This window comes from Salvelinus sp. IW2-2015, linkage group LG22 (assembly GCF_002910315.2).
Source record: "Salvelinus sp. IW2-2015 linkage group LG22, ASM291031v2, whole genome shotgun sequence".
NCBI classification, from domain to species: domain Eukaryota; kingdom Metazoa; phylum Chordata; class Actinopteri; order Salmoniformes; family Salmonidae; genus Salvelinus; species Salvelinus sp. IW2-2015.
The window spans coordinates 9,849,768-9,866,265 of NC_036862.1; the positions used below are offsets into that span (position 1 = coordinate 9,849,768).

Genomic DNA, 16,498 nt, shown 5'->3' on the forward strand with positions numbered 1-16,498 from the left:
CGGCTGATGACGTGCCAGGTACCCGGGCCGTTTCCAGAGCAACGAGATTGGCTGTTCAAAGGGGCGTGATCGCGAAGGAAGGACTAGAGACAATAAAACGAGAGACCACTCGCCGGGATGTAACGTCGAAGATAGAGCCACCAATTGGGTGAGCGGGTGGTAATCGAGGCGTGTCATCGGACTTACCTGGGGGCAGAGCGGACCTGGGAGAAAGGAACAAAAACCTTCGAGATGATGCTGAGGGACCGGGTAGATCAATGAACAAACAGGTGACGGATGTTCAAGTTGATTGTTGGGCAAAGTCGAGGCAAACACGACCACTCATATACAGTAAGTTAAAGGTAAGTTTAGAGATTTAACAGTGTTTATAACTTTATAGGCGTAGGTGCTTTTTATATTATAATATAGGCTATGTGGAGGCTAAGCTTGACCCATCGCATCAACACTGTTTATCTATTTATTTACGGCCTAAAAGAGTAACAACAAAGACCGGCTAAATACCCTGTTTGATAAGTTTGTGAAAGTTATATACAAAATCTAAAATATAAGTATCTAGTCTTGATGTAAACAAACATGCATGTTACTTGATACAATGTAAACATTGCAATAATAGGTCTCATGAAACACAATGTGCTGAATCCTCCCATTCCTTGTAGCTGCCSAGTCCTTGATGAGGTTATCAATGGTCTTCTTGAAAACATGTTTTTATAACATCATACTGTCTTATTAGTGTTTTAGTGTAGGGGGTAGATTATTATTCTTGTAGGGGTGTAGAATTAATGGTATTTACTCATCAGTGGTAATTACTGTGGTGGCGGTCCTCTTCAGTGGGTAGCCATGATCCGTGATGTCAGAAACCATGTTATGCAGTGGACACTCATCTCTGTCCTTTTCAGGGGCCATGCAGGTTGACATTTACAGCAGGTTAACGTTAGACGAATATATCGCTCCGAGCGTGTTGGCAAACACACATGTTGTCAAACAAACACACACGTTGTGTTCAGAATCAGACACTGTATGATACTTTCACAAATTCTATTGAATGTGAGGGAAATCAAATATTCAGATATGTCCCTTCAGATAGGTTAGGCATTGGTTATGTAATGTGCATAGGCTATTCATCCATAGTGGTCACTCAGTTTATAGAGCATGGCCAGGGGTCTCCTTTAGTGTAGGTTACAGGTGGGTTGGTGGGTGTCATGACAACTTGCACTTCATCAAGCAATTGTGCACACATAGAAGATAATATTACACCCTACACCACAACTTAATCAGCCTTTTAAAAGGCATCAAAAACGCGCCAAAAAGGTGCCATTTTCCCCCATGGCTAAGCTATGAATCAGCACGCTTGTCTCATTTCAATCCTTCTGTTTTATTCATTCCTCAAACGTGTTATGAGAACACCCTAACTAACTACCTCTGCTTGTCATAAAACTGTGTTGATTGGGACTGTGACTTTCTTTTATATTCATTCTGTTCTTCTATTTAAGCATACGAAATCAGGCACGTGTTGCACACAATACTTCACAGCTTTTTTTAATAGAGTAAGTTCTGTGCCTGAAAGATAGGCAACCCTGTTATATGTCTCCCTCATGAGTTGTCAAAATGGCTGTCATGACCATCAACGATGTGATGCGTAGGTGGGTCAGTGGGAGTGCAACAGGAAGCCTTTGGTTGAGATGTATTGTCTGTCTCCCTCATCTGTCTATCTGGTACAGCAGATACAGTGGTCATTGAATCAAGGGCAGGAGACAGGAAATCTGCACTGAGATAAAACAGCTCTGGTTCAAAGTTCTCAAAGTCTCATTCCAGGTGTGACTCCACAGGAAACAATTTTTTAATGTGGGCATCCTTTTATTTTTTTATTTCACCTTTATTTAACCAGGTAGTTCAGTTGAGAACTACCAAGATAAAGCAAAGCAGTGCGACACAAACAACACAGTTACACATGGGATAAACAAATGTACTTCCACAAATTCTAACACAATAACACAATAGAAACATCTATATACAGTGTGTGCAAATGTAGTAAGATTAGGGAGGTAAGGCAATAAATGGACCATAGTGGCGAAATAATTACAATTAAACATTGGAGTGATAGATGTGCAGAGGATGAATGTGCAAGTAGAGATACTGGGGTACAAAGGAGCAAAAAAATAAGTAACAATATGGGGATGAGGTAGTTGGATGGGCTATTTACAGTTGGGCTGTGTACAGGTGCAATGATCGGTAAACTGCTCTTACAGCTGATGCTTAAAGTTAGTAAAGGAGATATAAGACTCCAGCTTCAGTGATTTGTGCAATTCGTTCCAGTCATTGGCAGCAGAGAACTGGAAGGAAAGGCGGCCAAAGGAGGAGTTGGCTTTGGGGATAACCAGTGAAATATACCTGCTGGAGTGCGTGGTATGGGTGGGTGCTGCTATGGTGACCAGTGAGCTGAGATAAGGCGGGGCTTTACCCAGCAAAGACTTATAGATGACCTGGAGCCAGTGGGTTTGGCGACGAATATGAAGCGAGGGCCAGCCAACGAGAGCATACATGCTGCAGTGGTGGGTAGTATATGGGGCTTTGGTGACAAAACGAATGGCACTGTGATAGACTACATCAAATTTGCTGAGTAGAGTGTTGGAGGCTATTTTGTAAATGACATCGCCGAAGTCAAGGATCGGTAGGATAGTCAGTTTTACGAGGGTATGTTTTGCAGCATGAGTGAAGGAGGCTTTGTTGCGAAATAGGAAGCCAATTCTAGATTTAATTTTGGATTGGAGATGCTTAATGTGAGTCTGGAAGGAGAGTTTACAGTCTAACCAGACACCTAGGTATTTGTAGGTGTCCACATATTCTAAGTCAAAGCCGTCCAGAGTAGTGATGCTAGACGGGCGAGTGCAGGCAGCGATCGGTTGAAGAGCATGCATTTAGTTTTACTTGCATTTAAGAGCAGTTAGAGGCCACGGAAGGAGTGTTGTACGGCATTGAAGCTCGTCTGGAGGGTTGTTAACACAGTGTCCAAAGAGGGGCCAGAAGTATACATGATGGTGTTGTCTGCGTAGAGGTGGATCAGAGAATCACCAGCAGCAAGAGCGACATCATTGATGTATACAGAGAAAAGAGTCGGCCCAAGAATTGAACCCTGTGGCACCCCCATAGAGACTGCCAGAGGTCCGGACAACAGGCCCTCCGATTTGACACACTGAACTCTATCTGAGAAGTAGTTGGTGAACCAGGCGAGGCAGTCATTTGAGAAACCAAGGCTGTTGAGTCTGTCGATAAGAATGCGGTGATTGACAGAGTCGAAAGCCTTGGCCAGGTCGATGAAGACGGCTGCACAGTATTGTCTTTTATCGATGGCGGTTATGATATCGTTTAGAACCTTGAGCATGGCTGAGGTGCACCCATCCTTACACAACAACTTCTAACCGTCATCATATATACAGTACTTGTCACAATCTTTGCAGCCCTTCATTCCCAGACAAAACATACTGTTGTAAGTTCTGGTTGTCTCTTTTCTTTCTTTCTGTCTTCCTCCCTCCCCCACCTCTCTCCCTCTTTTTCTCTCTCCATTTCTTTCTCTCCCTCTCCTCCTGTCTCTCAGCATGTTGCCTGGGTGAGGCAGGTGGTGATTAATGGTAATTATAAGGATGCTGCTGCATGGTGCACTGTCACCTCGACTCCCTCACAACAGAATGGAAGGAGTGTAGGTGAGATGCATGTACCGTAGGTGTAAGAGTCTGAGGAACAAGAGAGGTTTTGTGAAATAGGCACCAATTATGTTAAGCAATGAATGGAATATGATCTGAAAGGATAGGCAGTAGAGGCACAGAGTCAAGTGGGGATGGAGAGGGGTGAGGAGAAAACAAGCAGGGTAGAAAACTCAGTCATCAAACTGACATGCCAGGTGCAAATATTCAGGTTTTCAGAACTATGGGGCTCCAATGGCGCCCGAGAGAAAGGCTGTGTAGCCACAGAGTTGAACCAACAGATCATGTTGAAATCATGACTGATCCCATGTGTCCTTAATAGTATTGTTCCATGTCACAAGCTCACAAAAAGAGCAATGGGTAATTAGAGGGGACATTTTCTGGGTGATACTGCCTAGATTTTCTAATTACTGTACTCTGTACAAAAACTGCCCATAAAGAGCTCTGCACTGTTGCACTGTTTTCATTGTCTTTACCAGGACTGGTGTCAAAGCCACCTGATGCACTAGCCTTGCTTCTTGGGAAAGAGGCTCCTGAGCAAACCAGACAGACTGTGCTGTCCTTCCGCGGCTTCTGCAGATGCCAGGCAAGATGGCTGCCGACACGCCCGTGAGGACAGAGCAGGAGGAGCTGCAGGGGAGGGCCAACCAGGTGACAGATGAGGTAATGTCACATATCATCTCAAGAGCACTAACTTCTTTAACTTTGAAATATCAACAACAGTTGCACTTTTTAAGATCTATACACAATTTCCCCATAGCCGTTGGCTGTTGACCATTGGCCCCCACGATAAAGGGTAAATCATGCCAGGAGCTATAGATAAGGTTACCTGCCATACCCGGGCATTGTTTTCAGAGTTGCATTATTGAGAGATTACACAGTGACATCACCCTAAGCCACTCTCCCAGAGGGCCTTTCCCTTGGGTAAAGGTTACTTACTGCACATCACATCCAATTCCCAGTCCAATTACTTCAGCATCAGGAAATTCCCTGGAGAAAGGCCCCAGCATTCTGTACAAACACATTCTTGGCACACAGACCACTGAAATGAGTCTGTTTACGTTTTTAGTACTGTATCTAAGGTAACTAAATCCTCTAATTGTGTCCTGTCTCTCTGACCTTCCTCATCCAGTCCCTGGAGAGTACCCGTCGTATGATGCAGCTAGTAGAGGAGGTATGGGAGACTCTGCACCTGCCACTCACTATGTCTCTGTTGACCAAGCCCTAATAATGATACATCATCGTCATTATAATCATAGTATCTCTAGTTGATTTCTTTTGGCAGCCTACCGATAATGAACTTCATTCAGTCCTTTAACTGAAGAGTCTTCATTTTATTCAATGCAAAAATCATGAACATTATAGCTACATCATGGTTAATCTAATCTAATGCCATTTCTGATCTCAACAGAGCAAAGATTCAGGAATCCGGGCCCTGGTCATGCTGGACGAACAAGGAGGTAATGAAATGGATGTTATATAATCATTTTCTCCCATTGGAAGATGTGGACACATCAATGTCAATCTTACAACAGAAACATTAGATGGTCCTTGTTCTTGTATGTATATCCATAAGTGGGTGCTCATGTTTCTGTCAGTATACTAGATGTGTGTAGACTATGTGTGTGTCTGCTTTTGTGTGTATGTACTGTATGTGTGTGTTCCCTCCTGTGTCTCTCCTATCCACCCTACTCATGCTCCCCACCTGCCCCATATGGGCAGAGCAACTGGACCGCATCGATGAGGGGATGGATCAAATCAACAAGGATATGAAAGAGGCTGAGAAAAACCTCACTGACATGGCCAAGTGTTGTGGCCTGTGCATCTGGCCCCGCATCAAGTAGGTCTGCCCTGCTCTGAGGACACCTGTCATCTGTGTGTCACCTGAGTGCCCGTCAGGCCAACCGGCAACCAGACAGTCTGTCTGTCCATCCATCCGGCCTCTGCTCCAGTCCATGATTAATCTTGTGTCTGTTTTTGTTTTGTCCCATTATGAGATTGGGTGACTAGAAGTCTGCAGCAAAGTTAACTACAAGAAAATGATGGTCATGTCCCAAAACATTGATATTTTACAAACAGCACATCTTCTACTCACACAATACCAGGCATTTTATGGACTTGTGTGTACCATTTATTAAATCATTTGTGTCCTGTTCTCAGTTTTGGGGTTTGCACATACCATATTTGCGCAGTTGCATTATGCTTGACCGCTGGCTTTCCTTTGTCAGTTGGGGGCTTTGGTGATAGAACAGTTTTGTGTTATATTACGTTCTCCCTCATTCTCCCCACTTTCCTCCACCTCTCCCATTCCTACCATGCCCTCACGTTTTGCGTTGTCCAGAGCAACTGGAGCGGATTGAGGAGGGCCTGGACCAGATCAACTCGGATATGAAGGAGGCTGAAAAGAACCTCACAGACCTGGGCAAATGCTGCGGTCTGTGCTCCTGTGATAAGTAGGTGTTGGCAGGTGGGAGGGGTCATGAGTGTCAGGAGCAGATGGGGAAAACATGGTTCCTTCCTCAAGTATTAATGTGCATGTCTGTGTGCCGGTCTTTACAGTTTGTTTGCCAGTTGCTGCGCATAAGACTCCTTGCTTGGCTTGTCTCTTACTTCCTTCTTCAACATGTCAGGGCTTAGATCAGGAGTTTTGTTTATTTCATGCAGGTGACCCTTTGTTGTACTCTTGAGTTAACACAATGTACTGTGATATGAAGATGTGTGTGTATGGCTGTGTGATGTGCTCTGTCCTGTCTGTGCCTCTGCATAGGCTGAAGGACTTTGAGGAGAGTGGGGCCTATAAGAAGGTGTGGGGGAACAACCAGGATGGGGTGGTGTCCGGCCAGCCGTCCTCACGCGTGGTGGATGAAAGAGAGCAGATGATCATGAGCGGTGGCTACATAAGCAAGTAATAATGGTCAATGGCATGACAACCCCAATAGCAAGGCAATAAATCCCAATACTCAAAGACGTGCACATGCCCTCACTATTCCTAAGAGAACGACAGCTTATTATTGTTGTACACACATACAGTAGGCCTATATCACAACATTAAAAAGTCTTGGGCCGCTAATTCCAAACAGTGTAAAAACATTCATAAAATAAAAACTGTATTTTTATTTTATTTTTATTTTTATTTAATGAATTTTAATAGACAAAAATTATGAATTCAGGAGTTTAGATTTCATTGTAATGTTTGAGCATAAGAACACAAAAATTAGCTTAAAACTGCTAAATGTTCACTCAGCTTCATAGCAGAGTGTATAGAATTGCAGGAAATGATCTTTGAAACTGCAACATTTCTCTCAGGTCGATGGAAAAATTTGTAAAATTGCTAGAAATTGGCTTTAAAACACAAAGATCCTTTCCGACACAACAACCACCTAAGCCTTTTTTTGATCCAGCAAAAAACCTTGAACTCTCTGATGCAGCCTGCACACATTTGTTGGTTTACAAGTATTTTCTGATGAATTTGGCCATTGCACATACTTGCTCATTTATAGCACCAAAGACTGTGTACCTAACAGAGGCTGTGTGTGGCAGCCGGGGGATATTTGCTCTTGTCTATAACACATTGACATATAGAACCAGTCACCTGTCATGTGCGGTAGGAGCACCTGGCCAAACAGAGGACATTTATACAAACCTATGCCCCTCCCTGGATGCAGGGAAAACACGCCTTCCAAAAACAATGATGTATTGAAACGTTTGTTAAATGTACAAACTGACATCTGCAAATTCTACATTCTGCCGGTGTGTTTTCTCTTTATCTGTATTTCTGTCTTGTCTTACTGTCAGGGTGACAAATGATGCACGCGAAGATGAGATGGAGGAGAATCTGGGACATGTAGGCAGCATTATAGGCAACCTGAAGAGCATGGCACTGGACATGGGCAATGAGATCGACACACAGAATGTCCAGATTGACCGCATTCAGGGCAAGGTCAGTCCTATAGTACCTGCCATACAGCTATTTATTCAATAACAATAGATTACCAATTCTGTGTTGAACATGAATCTAATGTGTTGTTTTTACAGGCCATTCTCAATGTATCCCGCATCGATGCTGCCAATCAGAAAGCTAACAATCTAATGAAGAGATAAAGAGGAAGATTGTCCGTCTCTGCTGTGTGATCTGATCTACTCCCTGTCGTTCTGTGCCAATATGCGTTCAGTGACCGTTCACCCAAATAGAAAATCTGCCAAATGATCGTGTATGCCTTATCCTAAAGCCTGAGCAGCAGGGTACACATCATTATTCATACCTGGCTCTACATTAACCCTAGCCTGTTTGCCAGTCTCTGTTCAGCTATTACATTCCACTCTTTGTACTCCATGTCATATGTCACATGACAAAAAAAGAGTACAAGAAGTGGAACGCTACAGAGACTGGTACCCAGAGATCCAGCCTGTACCACACTGCTGCCATCTGTTGGCTAGATTATTTTCTAGAAACTAGATACACATCCCCTTCGCTCTTTCACCATCCTCCCTCTGGTCCTCTTTCGATGCCCGTCCTCTATGGAGCCAGATACCTGCCATAAGATTGAACGTACAGTACCAGTGAAAAGTTTGGACACACCTACTCATTCAAGGGCTTTTCTTTATTTGTACTATTTACTACATTGTAGAATAATAGTGAAGACATCAAAACTATGAAATAACACATATGGAATCATGTAGTAACCAGAGAATCTTCAAAGTAGCCACCCTTTGCCGTGATGACAGCTTTGCACACTCTTGGCATTCTCTTAACCAGTTTCATGAGGAAAATGCGTTTCCAACAGTCTTGAAGGAGTTCCCACATATGCTGATCACTTGATGGCTGCTTTTCCTTCACTCGGTCCAACTCATCCAAAACCATCTCAATTGGGTTGAGGTTAGGTGATTGTGGAGGCTAGGTCATCTGATGTAGCACTCCATCACTCTCCTTCTTGGTGAAATAGCCATTACACAGCCTGGAGGTGTGTTCAGTCATTGTCCTGTTGAAAAACAAATGATAGTCCCACTAAGCGCAAACCAGATGGGATGGCGTATTACTGCAGAATACTGTGGTAGCCATGCTGGTTAAGTGTGCCTAGAATTCGAAATAAATCACCTACAGTGTCACCAGCAAAGCACCCCCACACCATCACACCTCCATGCTTCACGGTGGGAAACACACATGTAGAGATCATCCACTCACCTACTCCGCGTCTCACAAAGACACAGCGGTTGGAACCAAAAAACTCAAATTTGGACTCATCAGACCAAAGGACAGATTTCCACCAGTCTAATGTCCATTGCTCGTGTTTCTTGGCCCAAGCAAGTCTCTTATTCTTATTGGTGTCCTATAGTAGTGGTTTCTTTGCAGCAATTCGACCATGAACGAAGGTCTGATTCACTCAGTCTCCTCTGAACAGTTGATGTTGATATGTGTCTGTTACTTGAACTCTGTGAAGCATTTATTTGGGCTGCAATTTCTGAGGCTTGTGACTCTAAAGAACTTATTCTCTGCAGTAGAGGTAACTCTGGGTCTTCCTTTCCTGTGGCGGTCATCGTGAGAGCCAGTTTCGTCATAGCGCTTGATGGTTTTTGCAACCGCACTTGAAGAAACTTTCAAAGTTCTTGAAATGTTCTGAACTGACTGACCTTCATGTCTTAATTAAAGCAATGATGGACTGTTGTTTCTCTTTGCTTATTTGAGCTGTCCTTGCCATAATATGGACTTATAGGGCTATCTTCTGTATACCACCCCTACCTTGTCACAACACAACTGATTGGCTCAAACGCATTAAGAAGGAAAGAAATTCCACAAATGGACTTTTAGCAAGGCACACTTATTCATTGAAATGCATTCCAGGTGACTACCTCGTGAACTTGGTTGACAGAATGCCAAGAGTGTGCAAAGCTGTCATCAAGGCAAGGGATGGCTACTTTGAAGAATCAAAAATATATTTTGATTTGTTTAACACTTTTTTGGATACTACATGATTCCGTATGTGTTATTTCATAGTTTTGATTTCTTCACTATTATTCTACAATGTAGAAAATAGTCAAAATAAAGAAAAACCCTTGAATGAGTAGGTGTGTCCAAACTTTTGACTGGTACTGCACGTATCGTTACAATCGTAAGAAAATCCATACGTAAATTGTTAGGATCGTAAGAAAAGCCATGCGTGAAACAAAATTTAATCTGTGCACATACAAAGCACCATGTTACGATTACGGACTAACATTTTAAGCTTGAACAAATCTTGTGTTGCAATTCTGACATAATAATACCTTTCAGAGTTTTGGCAGTTTCATCTCACCAACAGCAAACGTCCTGTGAGGAGTCTTACCCGAACAAGCACAACACAGTATAAAAAAAACGGAAGTCAGGGAAACCGGAAAGGGTTATCCTGCACGTTTTCAATTTAAGTCTCCATTTTCTATTACTCCTCAGTTGAATTTACTTCACATTTAGGTAGCTAATGTAATGGATGTGTTTGCCAGTGCAAGTCTAGATAGCACTAGTTGAAATATGCCTACAACAGTGAAGTTTCAGTCCGCTAGGTGCATCTCTACAGCATGGACATATCTCTGGGTGACGTGGACATCCCCATGCCTGCACCTTATCAAAATATGACTAATTCAATATTGCACCATTCCACTCTCTGGGCTCTGTCTGCAATCATAATCAGTAATATATACCAGTGGTGTAAAGTACTTAAGTAAAAATACTTTAAGGTACTACTTAAGTAGTTTTGTGTGGTATCTGTACTTCACTTTATTATTTATATTTTTGAGAACTTTTACTTCACTACATTCCTAAAGAAAATGATGTACTTTTTACTCCATACATTTTCCCTGACACCCAAAAGTGCTCGTTACACTTATCAAGAGAATCCCTGGTCACCTCTACTGCTTCTGATCTGGCGGACTCACTAAACACAAATGCTCTGTTTTTGAATGATGTCTGAGTGTTGGAGTGTGCCCCTGGCTATCCGTAAATATAAAACACGAACAATTGTGCCATATGGTTTGCTTAATATAAGGAATTTGAAATGTATTATTTTACTTTTGATACATAAGTACATTTTTGCAATTACACTTAAGTGTCAAAAGTAAATGTATTTCAAACCAAATACTTTTAGACTTTTACTCAAGTAGTATTTTACTGGGTGACTTTCACTTTTACTTGAAAGTCACTTTTACTTGAGTCATCTTCATTTTCACTTTACTTTTACTCAAGTATGACAATTGGGTACTTTTTCCACCACTGGTATCTACCAGGAATAATGAAACATAGATTAATATTAGATGTTTGGTGAATCTATGAGTTATACATGACCACTGGAGTCTTTTCCACTCAAAAAATGTTTTTATAGAATATTTCATCACAACATCTTGCCAAAGCATATTCTGTGGAATAACATGATTTATTTATGGACTTTGAAATGAACAAGTGAGAAGTTACATGTAGGCTAAGTCTGGCATAAGCTTATTCCCACACTTTACAATAACTCTGTTGCAGTGGTCTTAGGTAGTCTCAGTATAAGCTATTCCCTCCATCGCGACACTGCTGCCCAGTTGAAGACATTGTGATCTCCARGCAGCACCACAGCACCATGCGCCTTCGGAAAAGCACCCCTCAGCCTCAGAAGATGCCCTTCTGGAGGCATGCAACCATAGTCATTATACCCTAATGTAGGCCTTTTTGGGGTGCTTTTTTGGGGTACTGGTGTCTTGCAGAATCATTTTAAAGGGGGAGATCAAGCTGATCCTAACTGTTATAGACTAACTTCTATTTGGCCCTGTTTATCAAGTGTTGGAAAAACTTGTCAATAATCAACTGACTGGCTTTCTTGATGTTTATAGTATTCTCTCTGGTATGCAATCTGGTTTCCGCTCAGGCTATGGATGTGTCACTGCAACCTTATAGGTCCTAAAAGATGTCACAATTGCCCTTGATTCTAAGCAATGGTGTGCTGCTTTTTTTATTGACTTGGCAAAAAGCTTTTGATACGGTAGACCATTACATTCTTGTGGGCTGGGTAAGGAGTATTGGTGTCTCTGAGGTCTTTGGCATGTTTTTCTAACTACCTCTCTCAAAGAGTGCAGTGTATAAAATCAGAACATCTGTTGTCTCAGCCACTGCCTGTCACCAAGGGAGTACCCCAAAGCTTGATCCTAGGCCCCACAATCTTCTCAATTTACATCAACAACATTGCTTAGGTAGTAGGAAGCTCTCTCATCCATTTATATGCAGATGACACAGTCTTATACTTTGCTGCCCCCCGGATTTTGGATTAAATGATCTACAACAAAGCCTTCTCAGTGTCCAACAAGCTTTCTCTACCCTTAACCTTGTTCTGAACAAAGGTCATGTGATTCGGTAAGAAGAATGCCCCTCTCCCCACAGGTGTTATTACTACCTCTGAGGGTTTAGAGCTTGAGGTAGTCACCTCATACAAGTACTTTGGAGTATGGCTAGACTGTACAGTGTCATTCTCTCAGCACATATCAAAGCTGCAGGCTAAGGTTAAATCTAGACTTGGTTACCAAACTAACTCTGATTCAGATGACCATCCTACCCATGCTAGATTATGGAGACGTAATTAATAGATAGGATGCTCTCTAGCGGCTAAATGTTCTTTATCATTAGGCCATTAGATTTGCCACCAATGCTCCTTATAGGACACATCACTGCACTCTCTACTCCTCTGTAAACTGGTCATCTCTGTATGCCCGTTGCAAGAGCCACTGGATGATGCTTATTTATAAAACCCTCTCAGGCCTCACTCCCCCCTATCTGAAATACCTACTGCAGCCCTCATCCTCCACATACAACACCGTTCTACCAGTCACATTCTGTTAATGGTCCCCAAAGCACAAACATCCCTGGGTCGCTCCTCTTTTCAGTTCGCTGCAGCTAGTGACCGGAACGAGCTGCAAAAAACATTCAAACTGGATAGTTTTATCTCAATCTCTTCATTCAAAGTCTCAATCATGGACACTCTTACTGACAGTTGTGGCTGCTTTGCGTGATGTATTGTTGTCTACCTTCTTGCCCTTTGTGCTGTTGTCTTTGTCCAATAATGATCGTACCATGTTTTGTGCTGCTGCCATGTTGTGTTGCTACCATGTTGTTGTCATGTTGTATTGCTACTATGCTGTGTTGTCATGTGTTGCTGCCATGCTATGTTGTTGTCTTACTGTAGGTCTCTCTTTATGTAGTGTTGCTGTGTCTCTCTTGTCATGATGAGTGTTTTGTCCAAAATGTTTATTTAATAAAAACTTGTTTATCTCAGCCCCGCATCTGCAGGAGGCCTTTTGTTAGGCCGTCATTGTAAATAAGAATTTGTTCTTAACTGACTTGCCTAGTTAAATAAAGATTAAATACAATTAAAATAAATAAAAACTAGCATTTTATAACTGTTTTTAGTATAGGGCTCCCCTTAATAAAAATAAACCCTAGCTCGCAGGCCTCTAAATATATTTTAAAATAGTTGAAGAAGTACGTGCAGTGGCTGATAGGGAAAACAGATCCGGCAATAAGAATAAGCTTTAGATAGCCAAGGGGTCCCAAATGGTCAAGACTATTTCAATCAGGACAGGTTATAGCCAAGACTTAATCAATATTTCATTTTGTCTCATTTATTGATATGGATATAGCCTCTGCGTGATGCGGTTGTGCAATGCAAATGGCTATAACAAGCCTAAATACAGAGTGGAATTCACTAATACAACAGTCAGAATGCCTAATATAAGACCTACAGTCAGTGCTCCCAAATACTGGAAAAAGTTTGATTCATTAGGTTACATAACCACCACAATAGCCCGACGCAGCTATAAAAATAAATGATGCAATTATATGGCCATTAAATAACACACAACAGCATGGCATATTTAGATAGCGGAATAAGCCTAAATCACATTTACTTTCTATTTTGCAGCTCAGGCGGCTATTCTAGACAAGGCTCTTCTGTGTCTTTATCATTCTCACACAAGTAATTTCCTGAAAGCCCAAGCCTATTCTACGTCATCTACTGGTATTGCATTGAATTTACTTTGGGTAACAGACATATACAACAAAATGTACTATGTGGACCCAGAGGATATCACTTGAAAGTATGAATTAAAACACTTGTTTCCAAAGTGGTTCTCAATGGTAAAAACAATAGCACATATAATGATTAAAAGGCAAGACAAAATTACAAACAACAATAAATACATTAATTTATTCAGACATCCTAAAAAGTGGCCCTATTCACTGCACTTTCCCCCTTACCTTAAAAATCAACCATATTAATTTTGCATTAAAACAATCTATCCATTGCACATCATACCGATCCTTCAAATCAATACACCTGACCAGCAGTAGGGGTCACAAGGGGCAGTGGAGTGGTTTCTCTTACTTAGACAACCTTGTACAAATTAAAACCTTTGCCTGCTTTTTAAAGCAATTCCTACTTTTTCTTTGCTTGATCTCCAGGGGGAAGCTATTCCATAGACAAATTCCTGTATAGAAAAACGTGCTCCTCGCATTACTGTTTACTCTTACGCAGTACTGATTTTACAAGACATAACACTAGCTATGGTATTGTAACTGTGTTGGTTATAGACCATATCAATGTGGTTTTTCATATAACCTGGGGCACGATCATTTAAGATGTCAAACATATGATTGAGTTTAAGTTGGTCCACTCTGGACTCCAAAGGCAACAAGCCCACCTCCTAGAACTCCTGTACCCCTATGTGGTCCTGGGGGGGACATTCAGCAGATACCTGATAACCTTATTTTGCATGACCTGCATTCTCTTTTTCCGCTTTTTTGATAGCCCACTATACCAATCAGAGCAGACATAATCAAAATGACATGGAATCAAGGTTGAGACAAGCATTTTCTTCACTTTGATGTTAAAATATCTAGTGTTACGATATACAAAATGTCAATTTGTTTGCCATTTTAGAAAGAATTTTGGCAGCAATCGGGTCTCCAGAAAGGAATTGATCTAGGGACACACCAAGATAAGTTACACTTGTTTTAGATTCAATCTCCTTGCCTGCACAATTTACCTTTATTTTGTTAGCCCTAAGCAATCTACAGAACCAGAATAGACTGATGAGTTTCAGAAGAAAGTCTTTGTTTCTGGCCATTTTGAGCCTGTAATCCAACCCACAAATACTGATGCTCCAGATAATCAACTAGTCTAAATGCGGACAGTTTTATTGCTTCTCTAATCAGAACAACAGTTTTCAGCTGCGCTAACATAATTGCAAGAGAGTTTTCTAATGATCAATTAGCCTTTTAAGATGATAAACTTGGATTAGCTATCACAACGTGCCATTGGAACACAGGAGTGATGGTTGCTGATAATGGGCCTCTGTACGCATATGTAGATATTTCATTTAATAAATCAGCCGTTTCCAGCTACAATAGTAATTTACAACATTAACAATGTCTACACTGTATTTCTGATCAATTTGATGTTATTTTAATGGACAAAAATGTTGCTTTTCTTTCAAAAACAAGGACATTTCTAAGTGACCCCACACTTTCGAATGGTATTGTAATGAAACAGTAGGGAGCAGGTCTCGAACCCTCGACCTCCTAGCCCGAGGTCCGGCGCGCTATCAACTGTGCCGCAAAAGCATGCTCCTGTGGCAGAGTCGATTTCCGTGCTTATAAACCCAGGGTCGTTACACTACTCCCTCCCTTCAAAGAGCGCGTCCTCGCGCTAGCTTGCGACTCTACGTCTTACAGGAACGCGCTCACCGGCCAAGCACACACACTGTCGTGGATGCAAGGTCCGATCACTTCTGACACCAATGTAATGAAACAGCAAGGAGCAGGTCTCGAACCCTCGACCTCCTAGCCCGAGGTCTGGCGCGCTATCGACTGTGCCGCAAAAGCATGCTCGTGCGGCAGAGTCGATTTCCGCGCTTATAAACCCAGGGTCATTACAGTATTGTACATTCAACCTTTTGGCAGGTATCTGGTTCCATAGTCCCCTTTCGATGCAGAAGTCAGCATCAGTGGAATTGGGTTGCTATGCTTGTTCAAATCTAATGTTATTGTCACATGCGCTGAATACAACAGGTGTAGTAGACCTTACCGTGAAATGCTTATTTATTTGTGGTCACCAGGCAGACTAAAGAAATTGGGAAGGAATCAACATTCTGTGTCTGCTTTGCTTTGAACACTTTAATGAAGTTTATCTGTCAATGATGACAATCGTTTTTTTAAATGCACTTTATAGCTCAGTTTTCTTTTTTATTTATTTAACTCAACAGTTGCTTAATGGCAGACTGGATTCTCCCATGTAGGTTGTGTTGATATTGTGAACTGGACTTACATCTAAATGTATCTAGCAATTGACATGTTTGAGTTTTCGTTAAGACTATATTAGCACTTCAATATAGCTGATGTCAAACTTGGTTTCCATTACACAATTTCCTAACTGTCATAACATCAAGTAGGCTAGACCCACATCCTCCCCTTATTACATCCCTCTGATGTTGTGGTGTTAATTTGCTAACTTCAAACTGAATAATTCATATACAAGATACATATAGAGTGATATTGCAATTCTGTATAGACATTATTAAATTAATGTCACATTTAAAATATGTATGATTCTTCATAATAATGGTAGGTTTTGTTCCATAGCTAGCCTTAAATAGCAAGTGATTGTGGTCTTTTTCATAGACCGCGTGGCCTAATGGATAAGGCGTCTGACTTCGAATCAGAAGATTGAGGGTTCGAGTCCCTTCGTGGTCGTTTAACTTCTCTAGCTTTACTTCTTTAGATATGTTTCCAATGTCACTACATAAGT

General features: G+C 41.7%; 1 protein-coding gene and 1 non-coding gene across 3 annotated transcripts; both read left to right on the forward strand.

Moving 5' to 3' along the window:
• Positions 1-230: 230 nt before the first annotated feature.
• On the forward strand, positions 231-7,892 carry LOC111949642 (synaptosomal-associated protein 25). 2 transcript variants are annotated; one of them, XM_023966981.2, is made up of 8 exons: positions 231-341; positions 4,178-4,361; positions 4,831-4,872; positions 5,110-5,158; positions 6,040-6,151; positions 6,466-6,603; positions 7,494-7,638; positions 7,734-7,892. In XM_023966981.2, the coding sequence occupies exons 2-8, from the start codon at positions 4,278-4,280 to the stop codon at positions 7,797-7,799; spliced, it is 636 nt and encodes a 211-aa protein (XP_023822749.1). In that variant the 5' UTR covers positions 231-341; positions 4,178-4,277; the 3' UTR covers positions 7,800-7,892. The 2 variants fall into 2 exon arrangements, with proteins under 2 accessions (XP_023822749.1, XP_070290110.1); XM_070434009.1 differs by lacking the exons at positions 231-341; positions 6,040-6,151 and adding an exon at positions 5,421-5,538 and having other exon boundaries at positions 4,199-4,361.
• An 8,478-nt stretch (positions 7,893-16,370) lies between these two features.
• Positions 16,371-16,443, forward strand: trnar-ucg (transfer RNA arginine (anticodon UCG)). The gene has a single exon. It is a non-coding gene; the product is annotated as a tRNA-Arg (tRNA).
• The last annotated feature ends 55 nt before the right edge of the window (positions 16,444-16,498 follow it).